Raw genomic sequence first — 17,880 nt, 5'->3', positions numbered from 1 at the left:
CACAGGCTGCTGGTAAGACATTTCTCACCCCAGTACTGGATTCTTGGCTACGCTGGTCATTTACTGCTGTATAATCTCCTCCATGATGCTTGTAAGGGTATATTCACACGGCTTATTTTCAGACTTTTTTTACGGGCCGTAAATGCTGAACGCCTCCAAACATCTGCCTATTGATTTCCATAGGAAAAACTTTTGTTCCAACGGGTCTGTTTTTAAAAAACGGCACAAAAAAAGTGCATGACACTACTTGAGCCATTTTTGGAGCAGTTTTTCATTGGGTCAATAGAAATGGCTGGAAATCGGAGGCTCCTTTGCCTTGAAAACAGCTCCGTTTTTTGTTTAGAGTGTGAACGTAGCCTAAGTGTGTTCTACAGAGAGTGTGTACCAGGATGTTCTATCTATCATGTCTTCTATACATATAAGTCATACGCTGTGCACTAGCTCAAAGACATCTGAGAATTAGAGATGTCTCCTGCAGAGGAGAAACTACTATTAAATGCCATCTACAAGTCACATAATGGCCAGGAATAGTTATTTCTCATGTACACACATGTAACCGCTTATTCTGAAAGTCACCTGAAAAGTTATGTATGCTTTAACCCCCTTCCCGACATTTGACGTATCCATACGCCAAAGTCGGGTAGGGGAAGTATGGAGCGGGCTCACGGAGTGAACCCGCTCCATACGATGCCGTCGTTGCAGCCGACTCTTCAGAGCAACATTCAATAGCGACCGCAGCATTTAAATCGTTAGAAAGAGGGGGGCGACCCCCTCTAAAAGCTCATCGCGCCCCCCGCAACGCAATCACGGGGATGGGGGGTGGTTGCTATGGCAGTCTTGGGGCCTGGTGGGGACTTAATAGAAGCCTGTCAGAATCACGATATACTGCAATACATTAGTAATGCAGTATATCGTGCAAGCGATCGAATGATAGCTGGTTGAAGTCCCCTAGGGGGACTAACAAAAAAAAGTAAAAATTAGTTAAATGTTTTTGTGTTTTTGTTTTTTTGTGTAAAAAAAAATAATATATATATATATATATATATATATATATATATATATATATAAATTTTTTTAAAAAAAACCTTTTCCCCCTAGAGCATAGTAAAAAAAATAAATTAAACCTAATTGGTATCGCCGCGTCCGTAAAAGTCTGAACTATTACAATATATCATTAAACCGCACGGTGAACGCTGTAAAAAAAAAAAATAGTAAACTCCAAAATCTCAATTTTATACACACACACAATTTTTTTTTATTTTTTTCTAATTTATTCTGTTTAGGTTCCGTTCTTAGCTATGGCTTAAATACATGCAAAATCTGCACTGTGTGAACAAGACCTAATAGTACAGGCATTTGCAATATAATCCTAGGTAACTACAGCACTGGTGCCTGTACTGAGGACGGCCGCCTAGGAGCAGAGCAGGACCCTCTATGGTCTAGTGTGCAGCTAGCAGTTCGAACCCTGGTTGGTCCGCACTGCAGCTTAACTTCAATGTACACTGATTTACAATGATTTAGAAAGATTATATTGCAAACTCCAGCGCTATAATAACTTTTCTTTATAGCTTGATGTACGCTATGAAGTGAAGTCTGCATGCAATGCTTTGTATTGTGCAGAGGTATAATGTTTATAAACTTGTGTAAATGCTCTCCCCTGAATGTTGGTTATTAATGTATTCATCATGTTGGAGATTACTGATCTATGATCGTATTACTATTGACTTAGAATTGGTGTAGGATGTTGGCAAATCTGTATATTTCGGCAAGCGCTGGTTACCGATTATCTGATTGTTTTCAGCTGTGATGCGTGCTGCTCATGGCTTCCAGCTTCCTTGTGCTGCGTGTAAATGATTCAATGTTTACTCTGGCAAGAATTCTAAAGCCGAGCCGTTCAGCGTTTGTACTACATATGTAGTAGCTTCATTTGTAGATAGTTTCTGAATGGGAGAAGGTGAATTCAAACCCTGTTAAGACAATCGAGAAATCTGCAGCACCGCCACATAGGTTTCACCAGCGGGAAAGGACAACTCGCCAATCATGGGTGGTGCGCGCAGCAAAGACTCCCAGGTCCAAGGGAAACAATCTATGCAAATCGAAGGAGGGAACTGCAGCACTCGAGACAATCCAATGAAGTGTATTTGATTTATTCACCAAGCATAAAAACGCTTGCAACGTTTCATCCCATAAGAGGGTCTTTAGCATGCTTGATAAAGACCCTCTTATGGGTTGAAACGTTGCAGGTGTTTTATGCTTGCACTTCATTGGATGGTCTCGAGTGCTGCAGTTCCCTTCTTCGATTTGCCGGTTATGACAATGGCGTTTATAAAATGAAGCACTCCGTCTTTCTACTGCTATAAAGAGATTTTCTGAATCTGAGATTGTATTATTAAGAATACTTGGTGTTTGCAGGCCGCATTCTCAAAGGCATATGTTGTGCTGCAGATTCTTAATGGTGGGTGTTTAATAAATGTTGTTCATCCTTTCCTAGAAATGGTTGAGTCAATGAAGAAAGTGGCCGGGATGGACGTGGAATTGACAGTAGAAGAAAGGAACTTGCTGTCTGTTGCATATAAGAATGTGATTGGAGCTCGGAGAGCGTCCTGGAGGATAATCAGCAGCATTGAACAGAAAGAAGAGAACAAAGGCGGAGAAGATAAACTTAAAATGATCAAGGATTATCGGACAACGGTGAGATATCTTTTCCAGGTGTTTGAAAACCTACTGTTCTAGGATTAGGCTCTATTGGGGGCTTTAGGGTGGAGTGGGATTTTTACAACGTTCAGTGGAGAACTGCAGTAACCATGGCAGCATAAAAGGACGCCCCCCCCCCCACCTCTATACGTCACTTATTGTGCTCTGTAGGGTAAAGGAAAGTCACCCATAGGAATTTTGTTTTCAGCAGTCATGTTTGTGCAGGATATAGAAGGGTAGAGTTGCTGTGTGCAACATTTTCTTATGTTCTAGCTGCCATAAATGAGGCCCGCTGAGGACAATCACAGAGCAATGAGACTCTAGGAGCGTTGCTTTACTGCTGTGTCATCGATGAGATTTGCCAGTGTCCTCCATGATTTATATACTTTTGGCGGTTTCACTCGGGTTTTGTTCTGATATTTCCAATGCACCTTTGCTTGTTGGTGAATATGTGAAGCAAGATGGATGGGAATTGTGTAGTAGTTTAAATGCGATGACCAGATAGCAATTTATTTTTTTCAGCTATAAATACTAAGAACATTTGGCAAATCAGTTAAATTTATCCCTCCCCCCCACCCCCAAAAAATGTGTCCGTCCCCTTCCTTCCTGCCCAAATTGCTTTGGTCTTTCTTTTAGATTATAGCAATATGAAGGTTTATCCTTTTTCTAGACTTTCTAACTAAACAACAAGACCAATTCTCCTTGGCGAACTACCTTCTTCTGAGCGTATGTCTGGCTATAGTTTTTGCTCTGGGTTCTGTCCCTGGAGGGGGTGTTCATATGAGTGACTAAACATGGAAAGAATGGGGTACTGAAAAGGGAACGGTCTTCCAGGAAATGAATTACAGATGTCTGTTCTCAGGCACACACAATACGGCATTCAGTAGCTGACCAGTAATTTAATAGAGCTACAATTAATCACCTGTTATGTAAATGCTGAGACGGTGCCCCTTGCTTGATATGACAACTGACGCTTTATGTGGTGACTTTGTATTGTAGGTTGAGACTGAACTGAAATCTATCTGTAATGACATTCTGGATGTACTGGACAAGCACCTCATTCCAGCGGCAAACAGTGGGGAGTCTAAGGTTTTTTACTATAAAATGTAAGTAATTGCAATGGCAGCAGCAAATCTGATCGCTCCTGCTTATACAGGGAGAAACTCTGAAGTGCATTAGGGAATTGCTATGTATACCCTTGAATTATCCTCTAGGGAAGAAAGGGAAATATAAAATGTTTAGGCTTCTTAATACACGACAATAAAAAGAGGCATGGACTCGCGGGACAGGGATGTAATATTACCACTTTACAAAGCATTAGTGAGGCCTCATCTAGAATATGCAGTTCAGTTCTGGGCTCCAGTTCATAGAAAGGATGCCCTGGAGTTGGAAAAAATACAAAGAGCAATAAAGCTAATAAGGGGCATGGAGAATCTAAGTTATGAGGAAAGATTAAAAGAATTAAACCTATTTAGCCTTGAGAAAAGACGACAAAGGGGGGGACATGATTAACGTATATAACTATATGAATGGCACATACAAAAAATATAGTGAAATCCTGTGCCATGTAAAACCCCCTCAAAAAACAATGGGGTCACTCCCTCTGTTGGAGAAAAAAAAGGTTCAACCTGCAGAGGCGACAAGGCTTCTTTACTGTGAGAACGGTGAATCTATGGAATAGTCACCGCAGGAGCTGTCACAGCAGGGACAGGAGATGGCTGCAAAAAAGGGTTAGATTTCCTAGAACAAAAAAGTATAAGCTCCTATGTGTAGAAATGTTTCCTTTCCCATTCCTTGGTTGAACTTGATAGACCTGTTTTTTGTTTTTTCAATCGTACTAACTATGGAACTATGCTGGGAACAGTGCAGTTCCCTACAAAGTCACAATTCACCAAGGCTGTGGGCTGACTAAGTTATTGATAAAGAGCTATATATAGATGATCTATCTCGCATTAATTTACATTTTTTCCCCTATTTAGGAAAGGAGACTACCACCGATATCTGGCAGAGTTTGCCATAGGCAATGACAGAAAGGAGGCTGCAGAAAACAGCTTGGTAGCCTATAAAGCTGCAAGCGATATTGCAATGACAGAACTTCCTCCTACACATCCCATTCGTTTAGGTCTCGCACTCAATTTCTCTGTGTTCTATTATGAAATTCTTAATTCCCCTGACCGTGCATGCAGGTATGTTTTATTCAAAGGCTTGAGTGGCTGAATTACAATGTGTAACATAAATTAGAAACACAAATTATACTATTGTCATAGTAGCTTTTTCTAGTCATGTATAATGAATTTTTATGTATAATTTAACTGTAGGAAACTATTCACACCCGTTTGTTAGCAGCCTATGTACTTTGCTGTTTGTAATGTAGTTTGGTTGAGGTTACTTTTGTGATAGTAGTCAACTCCCCCCATCATCACTATGCTAACCTAAAGGGCTATTCCCATCTCAACATGTATTGTATATGCCATAAATGTCTGATCGGTGTGGGTCCCACCTCTGGAGAACAGGGTTCTGCTGGCTGCCTCAAACAAGGATGAAATGAAGAGGCGGTCACGCATGTGTGTGGCTCTCCATTCACTTTTATGGGAGTACAGGCCAAGCACGCTAGACGTGAATGGAGAGAGCCACATATGGATAGCGGCCGTCAACCAAGGTGGGTCAGAGGACCTCTTTTCTCTAGATAGCTGTGGGCCCAGAGGTGGGTTTTTTCTTTATGAAAAAGTAGAATTATCCTAGGAATTTTAGCTGTGTATGCACTTTTATAGGTTGCTCTTAAGGCGGAGATGGACAAGTTACTGTAGACTTCAAAACTCTAGTTGCTTGTTAATAAACTGTTCCAGACCTCAATAGAAGTAGGTGCAAGTAGCAAACTGAGGCACATTGGCTCCTGGGACTTGTCCAGTAAGTGTATGTGTTCGATATACCTCCAGGTTTAGTGTCTTGTGAGGTCTATAGTATAAGGGCTGTATGGAACTCTTACTCTGTTAACATCTGCGCTAGGAAGTGTGTTTTTCTGTTCCTTATCAGCAGAAAAACGGAATTCAGAGCCTTGCATAAAAACCCTATTTAACCATCTTCCTCTTATTAGAAAATCTTTTTTTTATAAAGATAGAAGAGCTTCTTGGGTAACCATGGTCTACTTATTTAAGGTTGGCAAAAGCAGCATTCGATGATGCTATTGCAGAACTGGACACACTGAGCGAAGAAAGTTACAAGGACTCCACGCTTATCATGCAATTGTTACGTGATAATCTGACGCTATGGACTTCAGATATGCAAGGTGATGGTAAGTCGAAACTTTGAGTACCCTTTATAAGCATATTGCCAGGTTAATGTAATAGATGCCCACTCAAGTGGTAAATTTACCTTCAAAGCCCTCTAGTTCCAGTCATTTAAGTGTCCTTGTATCTCTAACTTTCTTGATGTGCCGTCCTGTATTTACAACACTTGACTGGAGAAATATCAATCGCTGTGGAGCCAGGGCTGTCAGTCTTCCCATATAGTACTGGACGGTTTGCCCATGTTAATTTGATAGTACCAGGGTTACGTAAACTAACTTGGCAGTTGGGGGAAAGGAAAAAAAAAATGTAATGGGCAATTTATTGCATACTGTGTGTTTAAATATTACATAGAAAGCATAGTCTCTACTACCTCAATCACTTGGCTGATTCCCGCCCCCATGCTTTTCATATCACTGTCACTACGTGATCCTGTTCTTCCCTTTCTCATGTAGATGCCTAAAGGAAACCCACGTGTCCCTTTCTTAAATATTCTTTGTAAGTTGCTGTCGTGATTCCTGACAAAGCAGGCTTGCGTTTTGTTTTATCATAACTGCTGCATCTGTTTTCTGTGTGACCCATCCACTAGTTTTACACTGCGTGGAGCACCGAGTAGCAGATCCAGATTGTACTAAATGTGTTGGCATGGTGTCATCCCTCATCTGGTAATTTTAGAGTTGCTTGTCTAGTATATGTTAAGGCACATGATGTCCATTAGTGCCTTTTAACTGGGAGATCTTTCCATAAACATTGCTCAGATAACCGAAGTGCGCACGTTTGTAAAAATGGGGAGCGGGTGCACAACTTTGAGACGAACTGTTGTCCTAAATCTGTGTTTAGCCGTTTCCTTTACGAGAACTGTCGGCATGGATTTGTCTTGTACCCACAGACCAGTTTCTCAATTTTGCTATCCAGATGTTGGCAGTGCTGTAGTTTTGTACATGTCCCATCATATGCTGCTTCGAGAACACAGAGAAATATATTGCTTGGAAATTTGTATCTGCATCTTTCCGCTTGGCAAAAAGTGGTTTGCTAAGAACAATGTACAGTAAAACTCCTTTTAAAGGCTATGTACACCTTAGAAAAATAGACTTTTATTAATGAAAAATATATATCCGTGTGTTTGCAACTTTCTAAATACTAAAGTTATTTTTACTTTGAGAGACAGCTGCTCTGTATACAGAGCAGTTGTATCTTGCACTGAGACCTGTATCTGTCAGGTCAGTGGCACTGGACTGGTTCAGTGACCGCAGGTCCTGCGTGTCTTTGACAGGAGGGAGCCACCTGTTACGGATGATATCTAAGTTATGCCAGACACGCAGGACCCGCTGTCACTAAACCAGTCAGTGCCACTGACCTGAGGTATATAGGTCTCCGCTAGATACAGCTGCTCTGTATACAGGATACAAAGCAGCTGTATCTCCAATTGTAGAAATTATTTTTAATAAAAAGTAGTTAGACCAAACACGGTGATTGTGTTTTTATTAAAAAATGTCTAACCCGTTTTCAAATGTGTACATAGCCTTTAATGTGGCGTTAGCAAGGTCTGTTAGGGTATGTTCACACAAGGTCATTTACGACGCTAGGAGTCCCTGCCTCGCTACCGGACAACTGTCTCGTACTGTTACCATGTTTTCAGTAGTTCAACGGAGAGGCAGGGACTCCTAGCGTCGTACATAACTATGATGCTAGGAGCCCGGCTCCCTGCAGTGTGTTCGGTCCGGGACTTGCGGCCGAAATACGTCCGTCAATTACGGACGTAATGACCTCGTGTGAACATACCCTTAAGTGCCAGATTATCAAATCGGTCACTCAGATTATTGGCTAGTCAGAAAAATGTACAAAAACTATTCATCTAGGAATGTGCAGTACTGTGCCTGATTAGGCCCTGTTCAGAGTTTTTTTTTTTTGTTTTTTTTTTGTTTTTTTTTGCAGGCAGAAAATTCTGCCTCAAAATGCAGTTTGGCATTTTGAGGCAGATTTTGATCTGCCTGCACACAGTTTGCCGTGTTTTTTCGCTCGCTCCCATTGAGCGCCACGGGCAAAACCGCTGTGTAATACGCTTTCTCTGCCTCCCATTGATGTCAATGAGAGTTCAGACGTAAACACCTGAAAATAGGGCGTTTTTTGGGGGTTTTTTTTGGGGGTTTTTTTTGTTCCGCTTGAAAAAAAAGCCATCCCATTGAATTATATGGGAGGCATTTTTGGGCGTTTTTTTTGGGTGCAGTTTCTGCGTCGGTGTGTGAACTGCCTTAAAGCGCAGAATTTTTGGATCATGGTATACTAAAATAAAGGATTTTTACATAATTAGACCTCATGTACTTGATCGTATTTGGGATCTGTATCAAATGGAACCCAAATACAGCCTATGCATACCACTGTATAGAAATAAGTTCCAAATACGGTATTTTGGAGAAAAAAACATTGCGACCTATTCCATCGAATATGGTAAACTGACTGCGTTTCCTCTTAGAAGCAATGTGTTGTTTTTTTTAGTGCATTTAGAGGAAAGCCTTTGGCTGACTATATTGCAGCCCAGTTGTGTTAATGCCAAACCGTGTGCATGAGACTTTCAAAATAGCTCCATTTCGCATGCTAAACTTGGGGTAGACAAATGCTCAAAATTTGAGCTTCACTGTAAGGTGGATCTACATAACTTATGGTGCAGTCCTGTGTGTGTATATGTACTGTGGATTGGTTTGTGTGCATTTTTTTCAAAATGGTTACGAACCCATTTGAGTGTTTTTTTTATTTTTAGGAAGCCGTTGGCTAGACCTGTGTGCATTTAGAACTACCCTTCTCCTCTTCCATTTATTAACTTTTAACATGGATTTTTTGTCTACTAACCACGGCAATAAATAGCTGCATGTTGCACACGGTTGAGTGGAGTTTATAACTGACATGGATATTTGGAATAGGATATTCTTGTTCTGTCTTGTGTAGAATAGCTGAAAATGACATAGCTAATTAAGTGTTTTATCTAGATTTCAGTTGTCAGTTAAGCATTTGCCATAATTCGAAATAGGGTGTAAGGCCCGTTTTTCTCCGTTGTGCAAGGGTTCCGTCGTTTTGACAATCTATAGCAAAGTCAACTACGCTATTGATTCCGTCAAAATGATGGAACCCTTGCACAATGGAGACAAACTGAAACCATTGGCATCGGAGCCGTCCTCATTCAAATCGATGGTGATGGAAACCTATGGTTTCCGTTTGTGTCTGTCGACGCTCCGTTCTGTGAATGAAGCTGCAGTAAGGAGAGACCATATTCACACTTCTGACTAGCACAAACAAAACCTGAATTATATCATGAAATCCCATTATACCCATATATTTTCTGAAAGACACCTAGCACACTGTGAAAAGCAAAAACCTAGCACTTAACACTCATGCAACACTTAGGCTTAATGCAAGTTGGCATATAAGCTTAACCAATTTTTTTTATGCGTCTTTTACAAAAGTTGAAGTCTGACCCAAGCAGAGCCTTTGACGCACAACACCTAGAAATAAAAGTTCAAGATCTAGTTTCTTCATGTCACATATATGCCTATTAAAATAGGAAATAAAAGGAGACACGGCGCCACATAGTGCAAAGTAAAAGCAGGATGGGGCAGAGGAGCAATCTTGTTTAAGAAAACGCTCACCTGGCCCAAGGACACAAAGGTAGTGGTGGTAATGAAGCTGCTGCTGCCAAGTCCAAATCACAACAAATGGGGTTTGTTGTCCCGAGAATATTTGTAAAAAAAATATAAAAATAGGACCATTGGCGCTGCACGAAGAGACAGAAAATTGGACGACTTAGATGACCATCATGGCAATATTTAATGGAAGGGCTACGCGTTTCGACACCGAACTGGTGTCTTCATCAGGCCAGTACTGGCCTGATGAAGACACCAGTTCGGTGTCGAAACGCGTAGCCCTTCCATTAAATATTGCCATGATGGTCATCTAAGTCGTCCAATTTTCTGTCTCTTCGTGCAGCGCCGATGGTCCTATTTTTATATTTTTTTACAAATACATATATGCCTGTCATTATGCCCGTATTTTCACATAATAATCAAATTTTAAAGACCATAAATCTCTGCCAACCGAATCGCAACACAGAGGGTGAATAGATGTAACTGCTAATCTTCTCGCCCCTTTATTTGAAAGACACCCCCTCCCCCCGGTTAATGTGACAGCACATATTTGTCATTGGTAAGAGGGGTGTTGCCAGGGACCTCTTCATGTTAAAGAGGCTCTGTCACCAGATTATAAATACTCGATCTCCTACATAATCAGGTTAGCGCTGTAATGTAGATAACAGTGGTTTTTATTTAGAAAAACGATCATTTTTGAGCAAGTTATGAGCAATTTTAGATTTATGCTAATTAGTTTCTTAATGCCCAACTGGGCGTGTTTTTACTTTACCAACTGGGTGTTGTAAAGAAGTGTATGAGGCTGACCAATCAGTGACCAATCAGCCTCACACACTTCTCATTGTTCCAGCCCAGCTTCTTTCTCTGCACAATCACACTGTAACAATGGGCTGGAACAATGAGAAGTGTATGAGGCTGATTGGTCACTGATTGGTCAGCCTCATACACTTCTTTACAACACCCAGTTGGTAAAGTAAAAACACGCCCAGTTGGGCATTAAGAAACTATTAGCATAAATCTAAAATTGCTCATAACTTGCTCAAAAATGATCGTTTTCTAAATAAAAACCACTGCTGTTATCTACATTCCAGCGACGATCAGATTATGTAGGAGATAGGGCACTTATAATCTGGTGACAGAATAGAATAGTAGAAGCCTTAAAGAGACTATCAAGCAGGCTGCCCTTCTAAGCACACAAAGTATGGACACCCAACCCAACATCACAAGGCCAGACTGGACGCTGCAGAAATAATAAAATATGAGGGGCTGGTTGATATTTTGGTCAAGAGGGTCTAAAAATCGTGATGTCAGCAGTGACTCTCAATCTCCTCCTTTTTCAGCAGATTTAAGGATATAAAGGCTTGCATAAACTTCAATGTAAACGTCTCCGTTCTTACAACTGTGACAAGGATGTGCCTGTAGCCTTTTTTTTTTTTTTTTTTTTTTTTTTAATTTTTTTTTTTTTGAGCATGCCTTTCAGTGTTTTTCATACCCTATACAGATTAGTTAGTAGTTTACAGAAGCCAATAAAGGCCTGTGCTAGGCCTTGACCCAACTTGAAGTTTAGCATAGACCTAGGTAAATAATTTTGAGACCGTAAAAAAAACCCTGTGGTGGGGTTGCCCTCACTACCAGCATCTATATGTAGGCAGCTTCCATAACACTGTTCTTCAAAGCTCAGTTGATGCAATCTCTGTGGCCGATTAGATAAAGTCTTTGCTGCTTTTTGAGCTCTCCACCTGTTCTCTAAAGCTCTCCACCCTCTGCCTCTTATCAATACATCTATGCCTAAGTACTGGGGGAAAGGGAACACCGGTGATGTGACCGGCTTGAATAGATATAGAAGTATGTTTATAATGTAGACTTGACTATGAGGTAGTGTTACCGGGAGAAAGGTGAAGCTCTGCTCAGGAGAGGCACTGGCACTCGGCATGAAGTTGTCTTCTGGTTTACATGAAATGTTTAATACCTAGTAATGATACATTTTCAATCTTTACAGGTGAAGAACAGAATAAAGAAGCACTGCAGGATGTGGAAGATGAAAATCAGTGAGACGTTAAAAGCCAAGAAGAGACCCTCTCTAACCAACTGCCCCTTCCCTCCAAATATCCCGTCTCACTCTGAGGACCATCAAAATCTGACTTTTACACTGGTTCTCAGGATTTGGGTTCCTGCCCAATTGGGTGTATCATTTTTACACAGTTTAAGAATTCTTAAAGGCAAGAGTGAATGACTGTGGATTTTGCTGCTGCCAGCCATCTTTAGGTTCTTTAAGACACTAACAGGACTGCATAGAGGCTTTTTCAGCATTAGATTGTCTCCGTGCCATCCAGCACTATAAGCTCTTAGAAACACATAGAACGAGCAAAAGACGTTACTCCTTAGGGCAGACCAGAGTCAATCGCACTGTAGAATTTGTGTGGTGGCTTTTCCTTTTTTTTTATTTCTTTTTTTCTTCTAAATGTTTGAAACTGAATTTAATTCTATTGTTTAAAATGTGGTTAGAGCTTGACGTCGCAGATTGCTTCAGAATGTCCTTGTAGTGGTTTTGCTGTAAAAGTGTCTTCAAACTGTGCAAAAATGTTGCTGAAAAACTCTGGTGCTGGTATCACGTCAACAATCCGTGTTTATTCATTCTTGCCTCCTTTTTACTTTCCCTCCTCAGAGCAGGTTAGCATTGGAGCTGGTGTTGAATAGCCTGCATGCGTGTTTAAAATTTTCGTTTTTCTATCTTCTCCCCCCTCCCCTCCTCCACCCTTCTTTCTCTTGCTCAACCTATCTTTCGTTCAGTATGTGTAACTTGAAGCTAATTTGTACTACTGGATATCTGACTGGAGCCACAGATACAGAATCTGTCATTGTTCTTACTGAAACACAGCATGGAATTAACATTAAACTTAAATAAACAAAACCTAAATTAAAAATGCCAAATATTACTGTTACTTGACCTCTTCTTGTCTGTGTGAGGATATTCTCTTGGTAGTCCAGGTAGCCTTTAAGGACCTGCTTACTATTTTGCCGTTTTACATAAGGATCCATACTCCATCAGATATACAAATTGCCATAAAGTTGGACTGGTAACCTAAATACATGAAGGAGGCAGCAATTTTGTGGACACAACCATTGTGACCTCAATGAGGCTGAAATGGTGCATTGATGTCACGAGCACTTTTGCACAAGATTGCCATCTTTATAATGGTCTGTACTCCGCTGGGTGTTGGTAGACAATACTGTTCAGAAAACTAGTCTCGTGTGTGGCTGTGATTACTTGGCTAAACATAAACTGGAGGTACATACTCTGCTTGCTATGTGGGTATTTAAATTTTCACAAGGATTTGCCAAAACCTGTAAATTTATTAAAGTTTTGATTTTTGTTGGAATGGGGTACCATAGATCAATATAGTAATTGTTTAGCTTTTAGTCTCAATGGTGTTTTTTGTTTTGTGTTTTTGTCATCCTCGTCCCTCCCCTCAAGATATAATGTTGCCCAAGTGTAATTGGCTTTATTAAAATAAAGGCATCCATATAAAGCTACCATTTTACCTCTATTTTTTTCGGAACAGATATGGCTTGGTTAATACACTCTAATGTGTAATACTGAACAGAATATTTGACACAGGTTCATTAGAAGTGTGACATTCAGGGTATGTGCACACGATGAGAGGCTTTTACGTCTGAAATGGCAGACTGTTTTCAGGAGACAACAGCTGCCTCGTTTCAGCCGTAATTCCTCCTCCTCGCATTTTGCGAGGCTTCTCTGACAGCCGTAAATCTTGAGCTGCTCTTCATTGAGTTCAATGAGAAATTACGTCTGAAAGAAGTGTCCTGCACTTCTTTTGACGAGGCTGTATTTTTACGCGTCGTCGTTTGACAGCTGTCAAACGACGACGCGTAAATGACAGGTTGTGTCGGCAAACCCATTCAAATGAATGGGCAGATGTTTGCCGACGTATTGTTGCCTTATTTTCAGGCGTAAAACGAGGCATAATACGCCTCGTTTACGTCTGAAAATAGGTCGTGTGAACCCAGCCTTACACTGCAGCTTTGTTAAAAAAAAATTCTGCAAATGGCCATTAATGATTAATTATTGAGAGAACTAATGGGGCCAGACATGAGATTTGCTGTGTGAAAGTCACACAAAGCGATGGCATGTAGCTATGATACGCCATCACTTTGCTGTTGGTGGGTGCCCGACTGCCGGGACACCTATGATCCTGAAGGGGCACTGATTTAGCGCTGGGTCCCCTTCTCAATTATTCCCTGTACAGCGGTGACTAAGCATGACTCCATTCAGATCAGGTGGCCAGGAGCACCACTGTACAGGAAAGAGTGAAGGGGATGCAGTGCTAAATCAGCGCTGCAGCACCTTTTATCTGTAGAATTGTGAGTTCCGGAAGTCATAGCCCCACCGGAGTAGTGATGCCATATCCTAGCGATATGCCATCACGTTGTGTGATGGAAATGCCCCCTAAAATCCCGTGACAATTTATTTATTTTTTCTCTAAAATTTCCCACCAACCTCCCCCTTTACTCAGGCTAACATAGCATCTCCAAGCGCAGGCCTTAACGTGCATGTTACATGTTGGCACACCTCATGCTTTTTATTGTGTGTAATACATTGGGGAGAATTCATTAACTTTCTTCAACACCAGTTTTGTGGCCTAGAAAATTGGCAAACTGCACAAAAGTCACTGCTTGTGATAATTGCAACTTTATTTGTTCTTTCCACTTCGCTACGGCCACTTTGTAAGCGGTGTAGAATGGAGCTAACTGGCCTGACAATTTATCATTTATATCCGAAACTGGCATGTATATTGGTGCAAATCTACACCAGCTTGTGGCTAGCGTACATGTCACAAGCTGGCCCACAGGTGGCCAGAGATGTGGCAAATTTAATGAGGTGTGCCTCTTAATAATTTAGCCACATTTTACTTAAGTTTTCTTTAAATTACGATGGGCGTATGAAACACCAGTCTTAACATACTGAGAAATTTATTGTGTAGGTTTGACAACACACGTACAGTTAGGGCCGGAATGATTTGGACAGTGACACAATCTTCATGATTTGGGCTCTGCTGCCACCACATTGGATTTGAAATGAAACAAGATATGCAATTGAAGTGTAGACTTTCAGGTTTAATTCAAGGGGTTGAACAAAAATATCATGTGAAACGTTCAGGAATTGCAACCCTTTTTCTACACAGCCTCCTCATTTCAGGGGCTCAAAAGTAATTGGACAAATTAACATTACCATAAATAAAATGTGTTGTTTTTTTTTGTTTTTTTTTAATACTTTGGTGATGTCCATGGGTTCCAGACTTCAGGCAGTCATTGCCTGCAAAGGATTCTCTACAAATGCTGGGTTTCCTCCTTTGTGGTGCTTTGCCAGGTCTTTACTGCAGATGTCTTCAGTTGTTGCTTGTTTGTGGGTTTTCTGCCTTTGTCTTAAGCAGGTGAAATGCAGCTCGATCGGGTTGAGATCTTGTGATTGACTTGGCCATTGCAGAATATTCCACTTCTTTGCCTTAAACTCCTGGGTTGCTTTCGCAGTATGTTTTGGGTCATTGTCCATCTGTACTCTAAAGTGACGTCCAATTAACCTTGCTGCGTTTGGTTGAATCTGAGCAGAAAGTATATCCCTGAACACTTCAGAATTCATCCGGCTGCTTCGGTCTTCAGGTACATCATCAATAAACACTAGTGACCCCGTGCATTTGGCAGCCATGCATGCCCATGCCATCACACTGCCTCCACCATGTTTTACATAGGATGTGGTGGGCTTTGGATCATGAGCCGTTCCAAGCCTTCTCCATACTTTCTTCCGCCTATCATTCTGGTACAGGTTGATCTTCGTCTCCTCTGGCCAAAGAATGCTGTTCCAGAACTGGGCTGGCTGCCAAACATGAAAAGAAAAGTCTAATCTGGCCTTTCTATTTTGAGGCTGATTAATGGTTTGCACCTTGTGGTGAACCCTCTATATTTGCGCTCATGAAGTCTTCTCTCTATGGGAGACTTAGATACTGATACACCTACTTCCAGGAGAGTGTCCTTCACTTGGGTAGATGTTGTGAAGGGGTTTGTCTTCATGGAAAGGATTGTGCGATCATCCACCACTGTTGTCTTCCGTGGACGTCCAGGCCTTTTGGAGTTCACAAGATCCCCCCCCCCCCCCTAAAGAATGTACCAAACTGTTGATTTGGCCATGCCTAACATTTGTGCTGTCTGATGGATTTCTTTTTTTCAGCCTAACGATGGTCTGTTTCACTTGCATTCAGAGCTCTTTTGACCTAATGTTGTGGGTGCACAGCAACAGCTTCCAAATGCAAATGCCACACCTGGAATCAACGCCAGACCTTTTACCTGCTTAATTGATGATGGATTAACAAGGGAATAGTCCATGCAGCCCATTAAATAGCTTGAGATAATTCTCAAATTACCTTCTTTTGGTCCCTTGAAAAAAAGACTATAAAAGAGCTGTAATTCCTAAACCCTCAAATTAGGATGTGAATACGCTTAAATTAAAGCGGAGAGTCTGCACTTTAAGCCCATATTGATGATATAACTATATTCAATGTTTTGGTAAACCGCTAAAATTCCAAAACTTAGGTCCAGAATTATTTGGACAGTGACACAACTGTAAGTCAACTTGCGTTTCTGCTGAAAGGAACCAGGTCAGACTGCCTGCGTGACATGAAAATATTGAGTTTTGCCAGGACCTTCTGGTTTTCCTCTGAACCTGTGAGACCAATGTATGATGGGAGAGGAATAAATAGATGGATTCTGCCCATCTGATCCTATAGTTTTAAATAAGCAGTCACATTCAGTATGTGAAAAGACACTGAGCCACTTTTACTAAGCGGTGTGAGTTTTAGGGTATGTTCACACGCTGAGCCAAAAACGTCTGAAAATACGGAGCTGTTTTCAAGGGAAAACAGCACCTGATTTTCAGACATTTTTTGAGCAACTCACGTTTTTCGCGCCGTTTTCGGAGCTGTTTTCAATAGAGTCTATGAGAAAACTGCTCCAAAAACGTCCCAAGAAGTGTCCTGCACTTCTTTTGACGAGGCTGTAATTTTACGCGTTGTCTTTTGACAGCTGTCAAACGACGACGCGTAAATTACAGGTTGTCGGCACAGTACGTCGGCAAACCCATTCAAATGAATGGGCAGATGTTTGCCGACGTATTGAAGCCGTATTTTCAGGCGTAAATCGAGGCATAATACGCCTCGTTTACGCCTGAAAATAGGTTGTGTGAACCCAGCCTTAGACTGTGTAAACATAGACCAGGCAGTCAGAAGATGCACCATATTGATCATGGTGCATCTAGCTAGACCTACTGGACGCGCATCTCCTTTTTATAGCACCTTTTGATTTGGCTTTTTATTTTTTACATGTCTAGAGGTGCAAATATCAATTTTAAAATAAAATGCGTCAAATTGTGGGACATTTTAACATTCTAGACAGACCTCAGTAAATCTGCTCCACGAATGCAAATGAATTCTATCAATTCAAATGAATAGGTACCATATTCGAATTCTCCCTCCACCTTTCATTGACGAACATCATTTTAGTACTTGTGTGATCAACTTTTAATACGGTCATTCTTTTCTTCAGGGGTATATTGAATATAAGGGCCCACCATTGGTGCCAGCTGGCATACATTTCTTATGTGAGCAACTCTGAAATATTCTGAAAGCAAGAATCATGTATTTCAGGTAAAAAATATCCATACAAGCAATTCATAAGTTTCCTTTTAGACTGCCAAGTCTGGGTACAGTATACTAAACAGTTTTTTCAAAGACGTGTTAATGTTACATCCTTCAAATTTCCAACTCAGTGCAAAGAAATCTGCGGTTTCCACCCATTGTTTTTCAGAGTATGTTTCAATCATATCTTCTGTGCTGTTCAAGTAAAATAAAATAAAAACTTAGTATGACAGGATAAAGGCAAAAAAAATAACAACCTGGGCCTAGAAGAATCTGGCATATGAGTATGTAATCCCTAAACCCTTTACAAAGCTACGACCTAGGCCCTGTTCCCACTGAGTTTTTTTGCAGGCAGAAAATGCAGTTTGGAATTTTGAGGCAGATTTTGATCTGCCTGCATGCTGTTTGCCGCGTTTTTCAAGGCATTTTTAGCTCACACCCATTGACCGCCGCGGGCAAAAACGCTGCGAAATACGCTTTTGCTGCCTCCCATTGATGTCAATGGTAGGTCAGAGACAAACGCCCGAAGATAGGGCATGTCGCTTTTTTCTGAGATGGGTT

At 41.1% G+C, this 17,880-nt stretch overlaps 2 protein-coding genes across 2 annotated transcripts in view; one reads left to right on the top strand and one right to left on the bottom strand.

Annotated features, from left to right (window-relative positions):
- Window positions 1-12,544, top strand: part of YWHAE (tyrosine 3-monooxygenase/tryptophan 5-monooxygenase activation protein epsilon) — a 33,224-nt gene extending 20,680 nt beyond the window's left edge. The window contains exons 2-6 of the mRNA XM_075854189.1: window positions 2,492-2,691; window positions 3,694-3,800; window positions 4,674-4,880; window positions 5,850-5,986; window positions 11,613-12,544. Of these exons, the coding sequence (XP_075710304.1) occupies window positions 2,492-2,691; window positions 3,694-3,800; window positions 4,674-4,880; window positions 5,850-5,986; window positions 11,613-11,665 (704 nt within the window). The 3' untranslated portion in view covers window positions 11,666-12,544. The remainder of the gene's footprint in view (window positions 1-2,491; window positions 2,692-3,693; window positions 3,801-4,673; window positions 4,881-5,849; window positions 5,987-11,612) is intronic.
- A 4,332-nt stretch (window positions 12,545-16,876) lies between these two features.
- Window positions 16,877-17,880, bottom strand: part of LOC142741432 (uncharacterized) — a 54,402-nt gene continuing 53,398 nt past the window's right edge. Inside the window, exon 8 of the mRNA XM_075850811.1 lies at window positions 16,877-17,514. Coding sequence (XP_075706926.1) covers window positions 17,367-17,514 — 148 coding nt within the window. The 3' untranslated portion in view covers window positions 16,877-17,366. The remainder of the gene's footprint in view (window positions 17,515-17,880) is intronic.

This window comes from Rhinoderma darwinii, chromosome 2 (genome assembly GCF_050947455.1).
Source record: "Rhinoderma darwinii isolate aRhiDar2 chromosome 2, aRhiDar2.hap1, whole genome shotgun sequence".
NCBI classification, from domain to species: domain Eukaryota; kingdom Metazoa; phylum Chordata; class Amphibia; order Anura; family Rhinodermatidae; genus Rhinoderma; species Rhinoderma darwinii.
This window is presented reverse-complemented; position numbering and strand designations above follow the sequence as displayed.